At 48.2% G+C, this 21,611-nt stretch overlaps 1 protein-coding gene across 5 annotated transcripts in view; it reads right to left on the reverse strand.

Moving 5' to 3' along the window:
* SNAP47 (synaptosome associated protein 47) overlaps positions 1–21,593 on the reverse strand; it is a 64,126-nt gene extending 42,533 nt beyond the window's left edge. For 3 of the 5 annotated variants that reach the window (XR_012489482.1, XM_074312168.1, XM_019755040.2), the window contains exons 1-2: positions 21,268–21,593; positions 13,068–13,612 (exon numbers count right to left, since the gene is read on the reverse strand). Coding sequence is in view for 4 of the 5 variants with exons in the window: in XM_074312168.1 (XP_074168269.1) it covers positions 13,068–13,567 (500 nt within the window). In the remaining variant the exon portion in view is untranslated. The remainder of the gene's footprint in view (positions 1–13,067; positions 13,613–21,267) is intronic. The other 2 variants (XM_074312169.1, XM_019755039.2) reach the window with 1 other exon arrangement.
* Between the last annotated feature and the right edge of the window lie 18 nt (positions 21,594–21,611).

Consider the following 21,611-nt stretch of genomic DNA (forward strand, 5'->3'; position numbering starts at 1 on the left):
TGCATTCGCCACTGTCCTCCGGGCTGTCCAGGAGAGGGCCGGTTGTGCTGCAACTGTCCATTTCCAGGTGCTGCCCGCATATTGTGTGAAACCATCTGTAAAACCAGGCCCTTGTTTTCCCTCCTTAGTCAACTCACGTTAGGGCAGTCCCCACTTAGGAAATACACCATGGGTGCAACCGGGAAAGAGAAGGCAATGTAACAGGAGTGGGACCAACTCATGCCTGCAGGGGCTACTTGAACCCCATCTCCTATTCCCCACTTCCATTTGATGATGGGGTGTTGCTGTGTGTGCCCCACTTCATGGCTTGATGGGTCAGAGAACACCCACTTCATGATAGACAGCTTAGGTCACATGGTAACTTGGTGGCCCATGGTTAAGTGCTGTTTCCCAAAAGGAAAGTAGTTATCCACAGAGGATGGAGGGCTGCTGCAAAATCCCAATTCCCTAGCGGTCTGCCAAAGGCTCCAAACAGCATCCCTGTCTGCCACTGAGCTCCCAACACCAGTGGGTCTGCTGGATCCCATGGCCCAAGGGCGGAGCAATTCGCGTGGCAGTCTGAAGCTACTACAGAGCCTTCTCCTGTTCTGCACCCACCGAAAACCAGCAGCTTTGGAGTCATGCAGGCCAGAGTAACACACCCAAATGAGGAACATGTGAACTCTGAAATCCAGAGGCCACGAGGCATTGTGCCTTCTTTGCTGTTGTAGGAGGGGCCAGACGCAACCACTTATCCGTCATTTCAACGAGCCCCACACCACTGGACCCCTAGAAATTTCACTGAGGTTCAGGAAGGCTCTGAATTTTGTCAGATTTACTCCCCACTCTCTGAAATGCAAATGTCTTGCCACTAAGTCTAGAGTAATTGCTACTTCATACTCTCTAGGTACAGTTAGCAAAATGTCATCAATGCAATGGACAAGTGTGCTGTTTTGTAAAAGGGAATGGTGATCAAGGTCCCTGTGAACTAACCCCCATCAAAATTACAATGTCACTTTTAAAAGAAATAGAACAAAAAACTCATCAGATTTCTACGGAATCACAAAAGACCCCGAATAGCCAAAGCAATCCTGACAAAGAAAAAAAGAACAAGGTTGGAGGTAATACACTCCCTGACTTCAAAGTGACAATAATCAAAACAACATGATATTGGCAGAAAAACAAGAAACACAGACCAATGGAACAGAACTACGAGCCCAGAAACAAACCTACATATACGACATCAGACATTAAGTTCACGAACTCATCCTAGAAAAAGTGCTACATACCTCACTGCTGAATATCACTACGGTCACCTTGAAAGTCCTCCCCTTGGGAAGCTATGCACCATCGCCAGCGCCTAGTCCACCCTTCAAAGAAATTTTGGAACTCTTTTTCTGGAATGGCCATCAGAGCTGTCGTCGTATTACCCTTGATGTCCTGAATGTCATCAAAATGTCTTCCTTTCAATATTTCTTTTATCTTTGGGTAAAGAAAGAAGTCATTGGGGGGCAGATCAGGTGAGTAGGGAGGGTGTTCCAATAGTTATTTGTTTCCTGGCTAAAAGCTCCCTCAGACAGTGCTGTGTAAGCTGGTGCATTGTCGTGATGCAAGAGCCACGAACTGTTGGTGAAAAGTTCAGGTCATCTAATTTTTTCACACAGCCTTTTCCGAACTCCCAAATAGTAAACTTGATTAATGGTTTGTCCAGTTGGTACAAATTCATAAAGAATAATCCCTCTGATATCAAAAAAAGGTTAGGAACATTGTTGCAATAAGTTCGCAAACTTAATTGTCAGACCTTATGTATGGGCAGAAAATTTTCCACAAAGGAGCCAAAAACATGTAATGAAGAAAAGACAGCCTCTTCAGTAAATGGTGCTGGGAAAATTGGAAGGCCACGTGCAAAAGAATCAAAGTAGACTGCTACCTGTCAAAAAATTAACTCAAAATGGGTCAAAGACCTAAACATAAGACCTGAAACAACAAACTGCATAGAAGAAAACATAGGTACTAAACTTATGGATCTTGGGTTCAAAGAGTATTTTATGAATTTCACCTTGCAGGCAAGGGAAGTAAAAGCTAAAATAAATGAATGGGACTACATCAAACTGAAGAGCTTCTGCACAGCAAAAGAAACCATCAACAAAATGAAGAGGTAACCAACTGAATGGGAGAAGGTATTTGCAAACAATGCCTCTGATAACGGGCTAATATCCAAAATATACAAGGAACTCTACAACACAACAACAAAAAAACAAACAATCCAATGAAAAAACGGGCAGAGGATCTGAACAGACACATTTTCCAAGCAGACAAACAAAACAGCCAACAGATATATGAAAAGATGCTCAACTTCACTAGTTATTAGGGAAATGCAAATCAAAACCACAATGAGATATCACCTCACCCCAGTCAGAATGGCTATCATCAACAAGACAAGTAATAACAAGTGTTGGAGAGGCTGTGGAGAAAAAGGAACCCTCATACACTGTTGGTGGGAATGCAGACTGGTGCAGCTGTTATGGAAGGCAGTGTGGAGGTTCCTCAAAAAATTACAAATAGAATTACCATATGACCCAGCAATCCCTCTTCTGGGTATCTACCCAAAAAATCTGAAATCATTTATCTATAAAGATATATGTACCTCTATGTTCACTGCAGCATTATTCAAGGTGGCCAAGACATGGAAACAACCAAAGTGTCCTTCTATAGATGATTGGATAAATTAGATGTGGTATATACGGAGGATGCCAAAAAAATGTATACACATTTTAAGAAAGGAAAAAACTGTATTAAAATTGTAATACTCAATATATACCGATAACAAATGATGAATGCAAGTCACATTTTACTACTGCAATTTCAAGAGGTGCTGAAAGTGGTTACCGTCAGCATCCAGACACTTCTGATCACAGTGAACTACTGCTTGAGCAACACTGACCAGTGTCCACTTGTATAAATTTTTTGGCACCCCCGGTACATACAATGGAATATTACTCAGCCATAAGAATAGATGAAATACTGCCATTTGAGATAACACAGATGGATCTTGAGATTGTATGCTAAGAGAAATAAGTCAGATAGAAAAAGGCAAGAACCAAATGATTTCACTCAGACGTGGGATATAAAACTGAAAGCAACAAAGGAAGAAGACAAGCAAACAAGCAAAAACTTATGAGTCAACAGTTTAGCGGTTACCAGAGAGTCAAGGGGGAGGAGGGAAGTAGAAGTGGGTAAAGGGGGCCAAATATATGGTGATGGAAGGAGAACTGACTAGGGGTGGTGAACACACAACGCAATATATAGATGATGTAATACAGAATTGTACACTTGAAACCTATAATTTTACTAACTAATGTCACAGTAATGAATAAAAAAACCTAAGTGATAAAAAAAAAAAAATCCTTGTAAACTCGATGACATCCCTATTCCTGGGATGACTGAAAGCTAACTGCTTCTGGTAGTCTTTACAAACAGGGTTGAAGAAAAGGCATTTGCCAGATCAACTGTTGCATAGCAGGCACCGGGGATGGGTGGAGTTGCTCAAACAATCAAACCAGGTCTGGAACAACTGCAATTAGTCAGCACCTGGTTAAGCTGATGACAATCCACTGTCCTCCAAGACGCATCTTTTTTCTGTACAAAAAAGTGAGCTGAACAGAGATGGAGGAGTCACAGCCCCTGCACCCCTCAATTCCTGGATGGCAGCCCTCAACTCTGCAGTCCCTCCAGGAATGCAGTATTGCTTCTGGTTCATTGCTTCCCTACAGGCAGTTCTAGTGGCTTCCCCATGCCTTTCTCAACAGAATAGCCCTCCCTCCACCGGTCAGAGACCCACTGTGGTATTCTGTCAGTTGCTGAGTATGTCTGTTTCCGTTAAGTATTCTAGAACTAGGCAAATCACCACAGCATGGGCTTGGGGGACCCTCTGTGAGATGGACCTGAGCTCAGACGTCATCGATCACCTGGCCTCCACAAGTGACCTGGGGAGCCACAGTGACCATTTGGGTCTCCTAGAATCAGTGTCAGTTCAGAGCCAGTGTCCCTGAAGTCTTCTTTTTTTTCCCCTAGGACACAACTACCTGGTAAAATGCCATAGGTCCCTCTGGGTAAGGCTGGGAGAAATATTAACAGTATCAATTTTTGGTAGCATACTGGGATCCTTCCTAAAGGGCTCCCTGTCATTCAAGAGGTTCTGGGTCTGTACACTGGTTCAAATCTGGGAACCGACTGAGGGGCTATGACTGGTTTTGTTTTTTTTAAATTCAAGTAAGATGCATGCACACTTGACCTGAAATTTTCTGCTTACATAAGTTAAGTAAGAATTGACTTCTTCTTGCTTCTCTTCTGGGGCACATGACCAAACAGTCAGCTGACAGGCCTCGAAGTCACACTGCTGGCTGCCTGACTCTGCGCCCCATCATGGTAACCAGCCCCACGTGTCTTTGGTGATTCAGTGCCACCTCTTGGCCCCAACACCCGGGATCCAATTATCCCCAGTGGTAGCAGTTCCCACTAATTTCCAGCCTCCGGAGGAGCAAGCACACAGCTCTTCAAGGATGGTGAGGCTCGCTTCAGTCACGGTGAAAAGTGTGTTCTCTGGACCCTGCCAGGCAGGTGACCAGGTCTCAAATGTTAAGTCCCCTCTGCCACTCCAATCACCCTCAGCCCTGGCTCCTTCTCTGGAGTAACCAACGCAGTCCTGACATTTCAGACTTCATCTAGTGTATGCCACCTTGCAGTCCCTATCTCAGCCAACCGAACAAACTGCTAGTGCCCTTTCTAACCCCTCCAGCTATAGCACTTACTCCAGAATCTCTGCTTAGTGGGCCCACTGCAGTAAATTCAGCCTGATCCAACTTCCGATTTCTTTCACACTTGCTATGCATCCCCACACATATTCTCCAGATTTCCGTCTGTGCAAATTGGAAAAATCATGCAGTTCTTTCGAGTGTAGCGCACATCCTTGTGGGTCACACTTTTTGTCTCATCTTTTGGGATATGCTGGGACCTGAGGACAAATGGCAACACATCTAGAAGCAAAGAGGTGATGGGGGTCCATCCTGAGGAGAATGAGCAGAGTCCTGCAAGCGACACCTCAGGGGAGGCCATATAGAATCCTCTGGCAAAGCCCGGCTTACCTCCTCAGACAGGGGTGGGATGGCTGCTTCTACCAGCAGAGAAGACTCATCAGAATTGAGGGGTCCAATGTCCCCAGCCTCATCAGGATCTTCCCATAAGCCCACATTTCAATTTTCAGGATCCCACTTCTTCCAATCAAGCCCTCAGGAGTTTAACAGCAGCCACCATGTAGAGCTGGGATTTCAACTTATGTTGTAATCCAGCCCCTCATAGGATGACACTGGATACGAACAGGTTTTCAACAACTGTGCAGTCAGAAAAGCTCCTTTTATTAAGCCAAATTTGTTTCCCAATACCTAGCAACTAAAGGACCTCATTTAACTTTCCAGATGAAAATGTTTCATCATTTTGCAAGATAGCCGTTCAGTTATTTCAAGGCCGTCTGACCCACCTTCCATCTCTGCTCTGCTCCAGCTAACACCTGTCATTCTCTCACAGGGGTAGTTTCAAGTCACCTCAATTTCCTATTCACTCTTCACTTTATCAGTGTTCCTCTAAAATGTGCATGTAATACTCTTGTTTTCCCCACAAAGAGCAGGATGGGGTCACCAACTCCTTGATTAAGATCAGGTAAGGTTGTTTTGCCAACCATACAATGCAGCTGGCATTCAAGGTCTGAAGTCTTTATAGAATAGCAGTTTGTTTCCCTGGCATTTTGTTCTTCTGACTTGCCTTTCAAAATCCTGACTCAGATCCTGATTTTTCCTCACATCTACTTTAGTTTCTTGCACGTTCTGGAGGCTGGAAAGCACACTCTGTGAAGACAGTTAAAGGCACTGCAGCTGCTGAAGGTGAGAAGGGCTGTCATGAGCAGAGGTCATGTCTCACGGAGGTCTCACCACTGTGACCATGTCCTTTTCAGCAGAACCAGACTTCCAGTAGGAAAGACAATGAATACTAAAGAAATAAAATAATGCAAGCAACACAGCACGGGGGCACTAATAGGAAAGCATTTATTCTCCTTCTTCCAAGTCTGAAGGTGCTGACTGAAGTGTCACAAAAGCTGAGTCCAGCAGCCCCAGGACAGGGCTGTATTTGGAGACAACCTAGGCAAGGACAGTAAGGAGTGAGGGTGGGTACTCAGGGACACAGCCAATTGACACAGCACTGGCCTTTCTAAAGAGAGCGTGGGCTCTTCTGGGACACAGGGCTGCCAGGTCCTACCTGGAAGTGGGAGGATAGTCGTCTGCAGAGCCGAGACCTTGGCACAGGAAGGCTGGACTGACGACGTATGGGGCTGACCCTACAACATTTACACTGTTTCTCTTTGATTCAGCACTTCTCTGGGTCATCAGTAAGTTTTCGGGGAAAGAACAAATATGTAAAATGGACCAACAGCTCAGATAGTTCAAGGTAGTTTTTCACATCATTTCCTAGCAGGAATCAAAAGCATATAGAAGAGGACAAAGCAGGCTTATCTAGCGTTTGCCAATTTCTCTTTAAAATACCCAAATATAGACAAAGGCAGACACTGATAACAACATGGCAAGTCAGAAGAACAAATGCTACAGCTTGACTTATCAGACGGATGAAGAAGTGCCTTCCCCGACTACGTCTGAGTTTCACCCTGTGAACGGCAATAGGACAGCACTCCAAAACGGCAGGAAAAACTGGACTTGCCTCGGACAGCCTCTGCTCACGATGCAGGTGCAGCTGTGAGCAGAGGAGTCAGCTGTCCTCACTGAGGGCCCTTTCCATTCCCTCCTCTGCTGAAGCCCCCAGGACACACCTCGCAGGAGCTGGCAGACCCAGGAGCCCAGGGAAGAGCACAGTGATGGAAAGCCTGTCAGGGGCTCTGGACACCAACAGCTGGAGGGTAGTGAGCAGCCTCCAAGTTCCCTGGCACATATCCTTCCTGAGGGCGGGTGTGATGGTGCATCTCGAGTCTGGACTGCGGGCCCCAGATATTTTCACAAACAGTATTCTGGATGTTTCTGAGATGTGGGGATGAGATTAGCAATCAGTGGACTTTTTGTAAAGCAGATGTCCCTCGTCCAAGCAGTTGAAGGCTTTAGTAGAATAACGACAGGCCTCCTGGAAAAAGAAGGAATTCAGCAGTAGACGCCTTCGACTGGAGCTGTGACGCCGGCTTGTGCAGAGTCTCCAGGCTGCTGGCCTGTCCTGCAGAGTTTGGATTTGCCAGCCTCACAATCATGTAAGCCTGTATTCCTTACAGTAAGTCTCCCTCTACAGGTATAATATACACATCCTGTTGGTTCTGTTTCTCTGGAGAACTCTGACAAATACAGAAGGGAACCTGGGGTCTGCCAAGGGCTCTGCTGTCTCCCAGCTCCCAGAACAGCGCCTGGCACTGCCAGGTCCCCAGTGATACTGTCAGACTGACAGAAACTCCTCTGGCTTAGTAAGGAGAAGGCCTGACCTTAGCCCAGCAAACCACATGAACACAGACATGAGTACCACCCTGGGTTCAGGTTTAGAGCCGGGTGGCAGGGGCTGCCACCACCAAGAGAGTGTTGGAGGAGACTGAGCATTCTACCTACTGCATCTGCTTTGGGTGTCCTCCCAATAATGACAAAGTTCAGAAAGTACACATCTCAAAACTATTTTTAAAAAAATAATGATAAAAATTCAAAACAGAATTTTTGATAAACTTCAGCTGGGTATGCTCAAAAAGGACATTCAACGGGCAGCCGGTTAGCTCTGCTGGTTAGAGCGCATTGCTACTAACACCATTGTTGCCAGTTTGATCCCTGCATGGGCGACTTTGAGCTGCGCTCTCCTTAAAAAAAAGATATTCAAGGATATGCCTTTATGTAAATGATCAGAGAGAGCTGGGGTGGGTGGAAAAGAAGCCACACGTTAAACCTGACAAGCTCAGGAGACTGAAAATAACCACAGAGGATGGTGTGAACATAAAAATTCCTAACTAAGGTGGGCCATGGCGGGAAGTCACAAGCTTGGCCTGTAGCTTCCTTGACAAAGGTCAGTCTTTACCTTAAGTGAGCCTGTCTGTCGTCTTTTTCCATCTAAGATAACATACCCTTGGAATGTCAGAGTAATCCCTTTTTCCGGACCCTCCAGGGGGCACAACCCACCACACCAGAGCAGGAAACTACAAAATCCCTCATTGTTATCTTGTTCCCTAAATACTATTTGTATGTGCTGTAAAATACTAACTATCCTGTACCCACCAGTGTAAAAGAAGTGTGTCTCCATTTTTTTATCCAACCCCAGAGATTTCCCTGCTTTGCTTTCTTCCACCCCCTTAATCTACAACCAATGGATTTCATGAAACCCTCCTCCTTTGATTCTAATGTATAAAATAAGTTGCAAAATGGCCATTTTCTGAAGCATTTTCTCAATCCGTTGAGACTTTGCTTCCTGGCAACTGTCGTCAGTTTGGCTCAAATAAACACGTGTAAGCTTTCTCTCAGGCTGGATGCTTTTCGTTGACAATGGTTGAAGATGTTCTGATTCTGACACCAGCTCTAAGGTGTGGTTCTTCCCACCTCTAAACAATGAACTCAGTTCTCACACTGCCTACCTAGAGACAGCATCAGACCCCACAGGTTAAGGTCTGAGCCCCACAAGATCCCACTCCCATCCCGTTCAGACCCCAATTCCAAGTCCAGGTGTCACCTGTGCTTCTGACTGACTAGTATAAATAAGAGGTTCCCACAACCTCCTCCTCAGGTCCATTAATTTGCTGGAGCAGCTCAGAGAACTCAGAGAAACATGTTACTTACAAGATCAACAGTTCATTATAAAGAATATAACTCAGAACAGCCTGAAAGAAGAGACACACAGCGTGAGGTATGAGCGAGGGGTTTCTACGTCCTCTCTAAGCCCACCACTCTCCCAGCATCTTCACATGTTCACCAACCCAGAAGCTCTCTGAATACGTCCTTTAGGGTTTTTATTGAGGCTTCATTACACAGGCACTGTTGATTAAATCACTGGCCATTAGTGATTGGTTCAACCTCCACCCCTCTCCGCCTCCCTTTGCCCCCCAGGGAGTGGGACTGAAAGTTCCACCCTCTAATCATTGGTTGATTTCCCTGGAGACCAGACCCCATCCTTAGGGGTTTTCCAAAATCCTTCATTAACATAACAAAAGACACCTTGAAGGCTCTCAACACAGGAAATTCCGAGGGTTTTACGAGCTCTGTGCCAGGAACTGGGAATGAAGACCAAATATATATTTCGTACTATAAACCACAATATCACAGATGGCAAACTGAAAACACATTTTTCCCCAAGCGCAAAGAGAAAAGACAGCAGCATCATTTTGGAAACTCAAGAACAGACTTAGCAAATGCAAGAAAGTAAACTGTTAAGGCAGCCCTGGGAGCCGCTGAGATGTGACAGGCTGCACTTCAGAACCCCAGCTGGAAAATGGGTGGTGCCAGGAATCTCTGAAAATGGGTGAGGTTGGGCCGGGCACAGAAGAGCAGGTGAGGGCCCCCAACCTGATCCACCCGTGATGCGGGGATCCCACTTCTCCCAGAAGCAGATCAAGAGGGAGCCCACTGGAGGGGGTCTGTGCATCGGGGTGGGGGTGGGGGCGGGAGGGGAGCGGCATGTGCTGAGAGGGGAGAAGGATTCTCCACAATAAACCAGGAGACTGCCCATAACCTCCTACAAGCACAGGATGTCCCAAAACAGCAGCAAGAATGTTTAGAGAACAAAAAATAATTCTTGGAAATTAAAAATATAAGAACAATAGAAGGGTAAGGTGATAAAATACAAGAAATGTAAAGTAAAACTAAAGGACAAGGAGGCAGAAAAATGAGAATGCTGTTAGAAGATAAGCCCCGGAAGTCAGATAACCACCAAAAGAAACACATTTTAAAACGGAGGGGAAGAAATTATCAAAGAAATAATGGCAGAACTTTCCCCAGGTGTGAGGGAGAAATGAGAGCAGAGGGCTTGGGACCCCCAGGCTGTGGCACAGCCTCCAGCAGCCCAGGCTGGCAGTGCCCTGCCTGGTCATGTGTCCTATTTTCACTCTCGTTTTCCTATGGCACTTTTTTGCAGACTTAAAACCTCTTATATAATCCTGCTGTACACAACTATTTGCAACTTGCTTTTGTTTTTCTAGCACTGCTTTGAAATGAGCCTATCCAAAAGTACATGCAGATCTCTACAGCAGTTTAGCATGAAAGAATTAGTGCACTTTGTGCCTGAAATAGAGCTGAAGAGGCCCCCCCCCCCGGCCCCCCCAGAAGCCACTGACTACAGCTGCTCACCCTGGTCCACGACCCTGCAGGCTGCTCGTGTCCACACATGCTGTGCATTTGTGCCCGAGCTCCACAGGGACACACACCCGAACGGGGAAAGGCTTGGCCATGGAGTCTGTGCACCCCTGCACGATGGGTCGCATCATCCCGCATCCTACACATGTTCTTTAATGTGCCTCCCGAATTATAGGATGCTGGACCCCTTTCAAAGGCCACTGGTGTGTGGCATTTCTCTTCTGGGAGGCACAGATAGCTGCTGACCCCGGGTCACTCTCCTTCCTTCCCCTGTGTAATACGGGGTCATCTCTCAGGACCATCCAGCCTCCCTGCTCCGGAGTGTGGCGCTGTGACTAAGTCCTGCCCGCAGGGTGTGAGCACAGCCTATGAGCAACTCCAAGATGCAGCCCTGGCCTCCCTGGGAGAGCCAGTGTGGCACCTGCAGGTCCTGCTGCAGCCACGTGGTAACAGGGTCTGGTGACACTGTCGACCCACAAGAGAGCTCTCCACCTGCCGGGGGTGAGAGTGGGGGGTGGGGTGGAGAGGGAGACACACACAGGGGGGTGGGGGTGGAGGGAGACACACACAGGGGGGGTGGGGGGGTGGAGAGGGAGACACATACATGAGGTGGGTTAGGGGTGGAGAGGGAGACACACACAATGGGGGGGCGGGTGGAGACGGAGACACACACCCATGCACAGGCACAGTTATTTTTGGATGTCTGTTATAGCAGCTTAGCCTAAACTCCAATCAACATCCTTTGCCATTTTTATATTGAATTGTCTTTTTCTCATTTTGTCATAGAACCTCCTTAACTAGCTGGATGTTAACCCTTTATTGGGAATCTGGGTATACAGATATTTTCTCCCAGCCTCAGGTTCATCTTTTCACTCTGTCTTTTGTCAAAAGAAGATTTACAAATGGCCAAGTTGTCCTCCAAAAAGATTATAACGACCGACGTTCCTAATAAGCCATGTATGAAAATGCGTATTCACTATCCGCACGTTGGTTCTGTGGACTCCCACGTAATTTTAATGTTTCCTAATTTGCTAACTAAAAGTTAGAGCTCCATTACTGTGGTGTGCATTCTTCCACGCCAGTGCAGTGGACATTCTAAGTCGGTTCTGTATGCACTGCTCTCCAAGGACAGCTGCCTCCCTCTCCTGCAGGAATGTCGCATTAGTCTGCAAGGGCTGACTGCCATGATGAACAACCCCGAAATCTTCACGGCCTAGCCCAGGAGAGGTTTGTTTCTTGTTCATGTCCCAGTCCACTTGTGGGCTGGAGCCAGGGCTTGTCATCGCTCAGGGATGCCGCCTGAGGACCCAACTCCATTCTGCTGGTGTCTCTGTGCTTTGCCCTCGGGCTTTAGAGCCCCTGTGAGGATTTTCTGCACCAGCAAGCAAGTGACAGGGAGGGACCAGGCCTGGAAGTGACCCATCACTCTGCCCACCACTCAGTCACAAGAGCCCCCAAGTGCAAGGAAGGTAGAAAATGGTCTGTGTCAGCAACAGGAACAATGACAAAGGTATGGTGCCTTCATGTCATCTGCCACAAGCACCCCTCTTGAGGCTGAGATCTGGGGCTCTGTCCCCTGCATCTGCTGCAGGACGCCCTTCATGCATGTGCTCAGGAAGCAGAAGCAGGTGGTGAGTGCAACTGGGGACCCTCAGGGCCAAGGGTTCCCACCCATGCCACCCACACAGCCCTGATCTGGGAGATGCAGGCTGCATTCAGGGCCCATCACCAAGAGGATGCCTCCTTGTCCTGAGCCCCCAGCAGCCCTCCGTATGTGGGGGAGAGGATATTTCTCCTAGACTCTAAGACCCCGGATAGACTTTGCATGTCTTAGCGCCAGGGCAGCACTTCTCAGAGTGTGAAGGTCGAAATTACTCCTAACAGCACCGTGACACTGTGGCTTTGCCACTCTCATCCTATCACAACTCTACAGTGGGGTCCCCAGAAGCCATGTGACACAGGACAGCACAGTGGACTTGCTGCAGAAGCAGTCACGAGAATCCACTGTCTTTTACTAAACCTTACTTTAGAGTGATGTGCAAAGTCTCAAACAGTGCCACTCTTTTCACTAAACATGTTTTGCTTTGTAAAAGTTATTTTTCATAAAATAGTTATTCATGTTACTATGTCATGGGTTTATTATAATTATTAAAAGTTATTAAATGAATAACTTTTTAATTTCTTAGTTTAAAACAAAACATGGTAAATACTGGCACACATCACCCCCAGAAACAAAAACTCTTTGGGGTCCTCAATTTTTAAGAGTGAAGGGGCCCGAGACCGAAGGTTTGAGAGTGGCTGGTACAACAGCTCAGGTGGCAGCTTCTGGAACCAGAACACTTCAGCTCAAACCTGGCTGCTCTTCAGCTGTGAAAAAAATAAACTATGCTAACAAACTTAGCGTGTGTGACCTTGAACAAATTCCCTGGTCTCTCAGCCTCAGTTTCCCCATTGGTAAAATGAAGTCAAGAACAACATGTCCTTCTTGGCTTGTCTGGTGATTAAATGCGGTGACCCTCACTGAATACTTCAATGGTACCTGGCAACAGTGCACCCTCGTCGAACGCCAGCCCTTACCAGGTGCATGCCCAGAGCAGCCAGTCCAGCATAACCATCCACAACAGGCATACCCATGTGTTCAGAATGCGGGGTGTGCACGAAATACGGGACGACAGAAGACAGCCCGGCCACCCGAGGGTCCACGGAAGGTGACGCGGTTTTCTCTACCTGTCAGCCACGTCCAGGTCACATTCTATCTTGTCCAGGCCGCTCGCGATGCTGTCCAGCTGCTCGCCCTGGTGGTGCAGGACTGTGGCTGCATCTTCCAGATGCTTCTGGGAACAGGCCATTAGCCCAGTCAGCGCCTGCCCCTTGGTCACGTGGGAGGATGACGCATCCATGGCAGCTCCCGGCTGAGACAGCAGCAACTCTCTCCAGAAGTGCTCGATGACGTGAAAGACAACATTCCGGCCAGGCTGCAAGGAACTGAACCAGTGCTTGACATGGTCCTTTTCCAGGATGGTGAGAGAACTGAAGATAAACTGAGAAGCCTCTTTCTTGATCTCAATTATACTAGAAAGGGGAAAGTTGACAAGAGTATCTCCAGTTTTACCCGTCATAAATTTTAGTGAGAGAGAAGTTAATGAAAGTTTTCCAGGAATCCATCGCTTTTCGAGTTCTAAATAGTAGGAGCAAGGCCAGGTGTGCACGCAGATGTCTCTGCTCATCTGGTTCCTGGGTCGGTTTGCACCACAGCCAAGGTCACTCTGCGTCTAAAGAAGATGGGACAAATTAGTGGGTGCGTGAGGCTAAAATGTGTCTTCATACTAGGATTAGACACTAGTACACCAACAGCGAGGGAATGGTCTGGATTCAGAGCACACCAGACACAGTGGCATGCAGCTGGGTCCTTACCTGGCAAGGGCTCACACATCCCCAGGTGACAGGCAGGACAGAGTCCTTGTCCTATTTAGAGAGGGGAGGGCCCCCGGGGCTCTATGCCCACCAGCGCACCCCGACTCAGACCAGGGCCCACAGCTGGACATGACTGAAGGAAGGAAATTGCTGGAAACCAGCACCCCAGGATCCTTCACACAGATACCGCTTTGGCTGTGATCACCTTTGTCACAAAACATTCTTTACAAGTTTCTAAACTAACACAGTCTCCTTTGGAAACTTGTGTAAACTGAATTTCAGAGAAAATAACCCTACAAACTTTTCCCTTCTTGTAATCACAAATAATGCTTACGGAGTTCCACACAATTATGTAGTTATATGTATATATTTTCTTTTCTATAGTTATAAGTAACGAAGGGTACTATTCATATCTATAATTAGCATTTATCAATGCAGTTTGAAAAGTCATGAATGACAGAACAACTCTTACAGAACATTTCGTCCAACCTTCTCATAAAGAATACAAGGCCATGAAAGGATGAGGACCTTCTACAAAGTCAAATCCCAGGTCATGACATGGCTTGAACAAGGCCTGCTAAGGCTCTTCGAAGCAGGTCCACCTGCCTGTGGCACGCCTCCCACTTCTCTCTTTCTCTCTCTCACACTTCAACGATGAGGTGACTTCCTTATAAGAATAGAACAAATAACTAATATTATCTCTTAAAATACTGAAAAGTGTGAGCTAGAGGCCACAGGGACTCTGCATTTGGTCAACAAGTTTGAAGCCACCATGCCATGCTGGGCTGCAAGGACAAGAGGACCGAGCCTGCTACAGCCCCCGGCTCCTGGAGCTAGGAGCCCAGTGGAAGCCTACGGATCCCCTCACAGAGCTACACTCTAAAGACATCAAGCAACACAAGGGAGAACACCAAGAAAGGGGGAACCTGCACCCGAAGAGCTTGTGTAGAACTGAGATTCCTAATTATTCAGAAATAAGTGAATGAGAAAAAGCAACGTGTCATCAAATACGCAGGGAATTGACGCAAACGGGACCCCAAAGTTCATGGAGCTGCAGGCTCAGTCAGGACTATGGCAGCAGCCGAATGGGTCTGCTGCCTATGGCACCTGGCACCCCAAAGCACCCCACATCGCCATGGCCACTCTTTCTCCAGACTGGGAGGGCCCACCTAGCCCTTACCTCTCCCTTCTCCCACCTCGTGAGGCAGTGCATTCTTGGCACATTCACTATGCCTGTACGTGGCAGGATGACCGCTTGTTTATGTCACTGTAAGCTCTCAGAGGGCAAGTATTTTATTCATATAATCCTAACTCAAGGAACACTTTGTGACTGAATGAACGGAACACACACTCCTGGTCGATGGTGTTTGTCCAGCAGGGTCCCTTGGCCCAGCTGAGGCTGCAGGCTGGCCTCACCCGACTGTTCGGAGTCCCACCGATGGCAGCGTGGACACTATCAGACACACTGTGCAGATCTTGTCCCAGCCAAACTATTACAGTGGCTAAAGGAGTGACGTAAGCAAGTTCACCAAGGCAAGATGATATGGAAACAAGGGGCAGACATTATTGGGAGGCAGTTCTCCACATCTAGTGTCAGCGTCTGTTGCAGACTGCCTTTCTCGTAGCTGTAGATGGTATCTCCCTTCTGGTCCACCTAGATAACAGGATACTGTGTGCTTGGAGGCAAGGGTGAGGCAGGTTTGTTAGCAGCCCCCTTAAAAAATTGGAGGGTTCCTGAGCTGTGACACAAACCGACGCTGTGTGCAGCATGCGCTCAGGCCCTCGGAACTTGGGGGACAGGGGAACAGACACACACATGTAGCCTGCTGTGCCATGTGTTACACCCTTTCTTTCTGACCCAGGGTCTCCTGTCTGCCGCCATATCTAAAAGCAGCAGCGGGCTCACTGCTAGCCTGCCAGTCTCAGAGCCATCACGGTTCCTGAGTGACGTGCACCAGGAAGGTCATGCTGCTTGGGGTATGGGTCTTCATACCAGAATCTCTCCCTAATAAAACGAAATATTTCAGAAGCAAACTCCAGAAACCCACTCTGTCAATTCCTAACACTCCAGGATGTTTCTACTCGACTTTAGGGAATATCAAAACTTTCCCCAACTTTTAATTCACTTAAAAAATAAGCATATGAAAAGTTCAGAAATAGGAAGTCAGAATGCTGGTTATAATTAGGTAGGAGAGAGGGGGCCTGTGGGGACCTCTGTGCCTGGTGACGTTCCATTTCTTGTACTGGGTGTACTCATTTCGTGATAATTCAAGATGTGTGCATTTTTTGTTCGTATGATTTGTTCATTTTTCAGTACTAATACTTCAATGAAAGGTTCATTGAATGTTTAACAATATAAATTTTATTACAAATTAATAATAAATGTACATATGAAAGGCATACCAGAGCTGAATTTCGGCTGAGTGCTACAATTTCACAAACACCTGAAATTACTACCTTAGACAGGAGCCCAGCCAGAAAACAAGCCACCACAAGGCTGTCACACTGACGAGAAGAGGTGCCACTCATTTGTGTATGACCCCTGGCCAGTTACTTAGCCTCTTTGCCTCCACTGCCTGATCTATCAGTGGGGCCAAAACTGCCCCTTTCCCACACTGCAGTGCTAAGGTTTAACTGAACTGATGTACCAAAGGCTCTCAGAAGTGGACCTGGCTCCAATATACACTTGCATACAGTATTACGATCACATTTAATCCTACAAAGTATGAATACAAAGAGTCTACGGCTTCCCTGACTCTTTTATTTCCCGTATGATTACTAGAACATCACCCGTCCATAATCCATCGTCTGGCCTCATTGGTTTTCATCATCTGATCAGAGTTAGCGACAGACAGTACCTGGCCACAAAAACGCAGATACACAAACATGACGATGAAGAAGAGGAGAAGACAGAAGAATGTGCCCAGTGAACACAAAATTAAGGTGCCAGGTAAAAGTAAAACAACTCTATTCCACCCCAGGACAAATACATTTAACATATTTGGATGTATTCTGGAAACTTCCTTCATCAAAACATCAAGAGCAGGCCGGCAGCTCCGGGATAGGCATGCACGCCAAACAGCTGGTTATTCGGTCCCACAAACCAGTCCAGATCACCAGCTGGGCTGATTACTAATACATGAAGTTAGGACAAGCCAAAAAGAGATCTGGCACATTAAGGGTGAGAATTTCGTCACCATTGCAAAATAAGGTATGGAACTCAGAAGTAATAAATATATATAAAGATTTCAGGGCTAGAGGGACCACAGAGACCATCTGTCCAACTCACTTCATTTCATGGACGAATGCGCACAGCACGTCGTGGCATAAACCCTAGACGTCCTCTGACAGGCTGGCCAGTAATCTTTCAAGAGTACTAACATCGTCAAGTGTTTTGCATGAGCGTCAATTCTGAGAAAGTAGCAGCCTTAGAATCTGGATATTTAAGGAAATACAATATAGCTCAGATACCAGAAAAGTATGTGTGGGTGAGCAGACAGAAGAACACTTAGAAATAAGCAACAGTAAGACTGCACATACTTACACTGAAGAGCAAAGGCAGTATGTAGTAAGCAGACTGCTGCAGATTAAGACTAAGGGAAGGTGAGCCTTCTACTTGAAGAATGTGGGAGGACTGGATGAGGAAGCAGCAGGGCCGGTGCCACCTTCTCGGGCCTTGATGGGCATGATGGCCCCAGGTCACAGAGAAACTGAGGCTGACAGCGTCAGAAATCTTTCCAAGGAGACAGATCCCCAAGAATCGTCTTCTTAGCCAGGACGACAATGAATGCCAGACCCAGGGGAATCTCAACACTAAAAATGCAGCCAACGACAACCTCACACTCTCACTGGGAGGCTCTGTGAAGGAGCCAGGAAGTCCCCACTCTCGAGACACTGGGAAGCCAGCGAGGAGTTCCTCAGCTGTCTGATCCCTGACCTTCAGAACAGGAGACCGCGCCATCCTCTTGAGGGGCCTGACCTGTGAGCTCTCCGCACACACCAGACCTTGCGGGTGCTCCCTGTGGGGCAGAGCAGCTGGGCACTGCCTTTCCTTTGTGACAATGGCTCACGCGGGACAGAGGTAACCCTAAAGCACACATGTCTTCATCAGACCTTCCTCCCTTGTGAGAAGCACTCACATGAGCACACTGAGACACCCACAGACACAAGGCAGAGCACGGCTGGACAGGGCTGGCCTCACAGGACAGGAAGCAGGTGCGACAGACCCCAGCTTGTCGTGACCCCCACACCTACCATGCTAGTGACAGTGAAAAACGAGAAAGTTCTCCACTTTCAGAATTAGGGAACGACTAGTGACATCAGCGTCACCATGGTTTTCAGTGTTTCCAAGTCTAAGACAAACACTGGGGGCCAAACACCTTGGGTCTCCATTACGGCAGTGTGCTCGCTGCCCTGGTCAGCCCTGAACCTGGCTACACCCTGGTCCTCGGGGCTGAAAGCAGCCCCCACTACCCAGACACCCCGTGCCGGCCACACACTGTCACCCACCCCTCAAGAGGGTGGGGAGGGACACACCTTGCTCACCACTGCCCAATACTTTGAGAGCTGGGTTTAGCATGGAAATTGAATTTTAACAATCACCTGAGCCAAGTTACCACATCCGAGCACTAAGGGAGCCTATGCACAAATACCCACAGAATTACTGAGCCTGGCACTGCAGACTCCAAGGGAGTATGCTGTCCTTCCAACCCCAGCTGCCACAAACTTTATGACTGTGGAAAAGTTACTTCACCTTCTGAGCCTGTTTATTTACCATTAAAATAAGTAAAGACCTAAGGACAACATCAGCTCTAAAATGTTCTAAAATTCAAAATGGGAGAAAAGAAAAAGGAAAGAAAAATTAGGAGAATCCAAACACTTCTCACTACTATATGTAAGAAAATTGAGAAAGTACTCAGGTTTGACTGACATCAGGGAAAAGCAACAGGAGAAACCTGTGGTCACCACTCCAAGAAGCCCGTGGATGTGCTTACGTGCGGACCAACTCGGTCTACACATTGGAGAAGCAAATACCACGTGGAAGGTGCCTTGTGCACAATGCCGGGACATTCCAGACACCCAGGAAGTACGTGCTGAGTGGTCCCCAAGTCACAAGCAGAAGCATTGACTGGCCACGTGGACCATTTTCTTCCTTCCACATGCTGACCCAGGTCTCCGATCTACGCTGAGTTCTGGAGTCCTTACTCGATCCTCACCTGCTGTCATCTGGAACCCAGACCTCCCAGTGAAAGACTAACAGACCTGTGTGGACACTGCAAACAGAGCTGGGGCGGCCCAAGGACGTCTGGGACGTCCCCAGAGTGATGCTCCCGGTCACTGGACAGCACTGCCGATGCACGGCAATCAGTATAATGGATCTCTTTCAGCCCGTGCATCAGACCTGTACCTGCAGCGAGGCTCAATATCAAGTAAACACCTATTTTTAGTTAATTTCCAGAGTGACAGAAGCAGCAACATTTTACACACCTTCCAGTAACTCCTGACCACAAGTAGGCTTAGAGCGAGAACAGTGGGAGCTGTGTGCCCAGGCGCCGTGGCCCGCCTTTTCCATTACCTTCACCTCCTGCTCCTCAGAGGCGCCCACTTTCGACCTGGGAGGTTCAAACATGCTGTTTGGGGTGTTTCGTTGCAACAACATGGCCTATTCACAGGGTGTGCACTGTCGTTCTAACTTCTCAGAGCAGACAACTGGGATTTTACGTAATTCTCACTGCATTTCCTACAAAGTGCTGACTTTTAAACTCCCCTCTGCTGTTTTCCCTTTGGCCTTCTGAGGGTTGTGTCACTGGGAAGTGACTGGGCTTAGAGCAGCGCCCGCCCCAGGTTGTGTGACGCAGGAGGTCTGGGTGGGGCCCAACAGTGTACATTCTCAAGGCTTTCAGGTGATGCCAAGGCTGCCGTCTAGTGGCCTTTGAGGGACACAGCCCTGCTCCCACTCTGCTGTCAGAGCCCCGTGTATACAGTGGGGATGCTGCAAACGCCAGAGGGCCACCATGTGGACTGGGGAAATGGCACAAATGCGTGGGCCAGCCAGTGTTCAAGAAAGGAGACCCCATCTCCCACCCCAAATGACAATCTCAGGGAGCATATGGACGTGGACCTGCTGGCCCAAGCCTCCCTTCTTAAGAAATTTACTCTCAACCACACAACTTCAGGAGTTGGACTCCTCCCAGGAAATACCCACCTGAATTTCATGTCTCCCATGGGGCAAACTTTGACCATATTTCCCATATCTTTAGATAATTATATAAATATGAACACTTTGCCCACACTTTTCCTTCTACCCCCCCCCCCCCCCAGATCTGCATTCACCACAACTATGTGTGTCCAGAGAGGGAGAGGAAATGAATGAATGAATGAATACATGAATGCATGCCTGGAAGGAGAGCTCTACATCAGAAAGTAAAATGTGCTCATCTCCAGATGGGATTATGGGTGGCTATGCTTCTCCATCTTGCCTTCCCAGTGTGTTCTCACTTTCTGCTCCACGCTGGCCCAGTGAACAATGCCACACCTTGACCACACAGACAAAGGAGCTGATGGAACACAGATCCCATAATACCTCTGGCTGCTCCACTTGCCACAAACAACTCCCACCCCCGTCCTGTCCCATCTCATCTCTCTGTTGTTCCCTATTCCCACCTTAGATCCCTCTCCACTGGACCTCAGACTCTCCCAAACTCACTTTCCTCCTAGTCCTCCCCTGCCCCGCCTTTTACCACTTCTGATCCTCCCTGTTCTCCTTCTGGGGAAGCACTATAGGAACTGAGCTGTAAACTCAAACCTCCAGGACTGGGTCAGGAGTCTGTCCCCAGGTGCAGACTCCACAGCCACATCTATCTTTCCCTTCAGGTGATGAGAGAGGTCTTGCTCTTTCTTCTACTTTACTGTGGGTGAGATGTGTGCAGTTCTGCCCAACTCTGCTTTCTTGTCAACTCCCTACGTACAAGTATGTAATCTGCCAAGTTCACACAGTAACGAATCTGGTGTTTTTCTTTCCATGTTGATGCTGGTAGGTTTGTGAGGGCAGGACACTGACTTCTTCAATATGCTCAGACCATGACATGTCACCCCCACCACGTTCCCACTCAGATGTCCCGTTTTAGGCCTACGGTGTACGCTGGCTCAAATCCACAGCCTCGATCTCCACACCTTCATTTCAGGCTTTCCTATTCCTCCACCACTCCCTCCGGGTCCCCACCATCACCCCAGGCCCCCACCATGCCCTCCAGGTCCTCACCATCCCTTTAGGCCCCTAGCTTCCCCTCCAGGTCCCCCTCCTGGGCCCCATTACGTCCCTCCAAGTCCCCACCGTCTCCCTAGGCCCCCACCATCCCCCAGTACCCGACCTTTGGCTCTTCTGACCCTTTCTCCCACCTCAGATCCCTCTCCACCTGGACATTGGACTCTCCCAAACTCATTTTCTTCATAGTCCTTCCCTCCTCCGCCTTTCACCGTTTCTGGTCCTTGCTGCGCACAACCCACTACCTACCCCAGGCCCTGGGGCACAGGAATGGAGGGGTCCTCACCGCGACGCAGGCTCAGCCGCAGACAAGGGACTACGCTTTCCTGAGTCTTGAGGCGCGATGACTGCAAGATTCGGCACGGGCGCTGGGTGACGATCTTCGGTGGGCCCAGAATTAGGTCGGATGTGCAGTGCCGCACCGGCGCTTGCGCCTGCGCCAGGTGAGGGCCCGTGTTGAGCGCATGCGCTCAAGCCCCGGCGCTCTGTGGTTTGGGCTCCGGCAGGAACTCCGCCCGCGGCTTCTTGGTTCCACTGTTTGCGTCCGAGCGACCGCGCTTGAGTACGTGTGCCTCGCGGTTTCGCTCCGGCCG

This window comes from Rhinolophus sinicus, linkage group LG10 (genome assembly GCF_036562045.2).
Source record: "Rhinolophus sinicus isolate RSC01 linkage group LG10, ASM3656204v1, whole genome shotgun sequence".
Classification (NCBI taxonomy): Eukaryota; Metazoa; Chordata; class Mammalia; order Chiroptera; family Rhinolophidae; genus Rhinolophus; species Rhinolophus sinicus.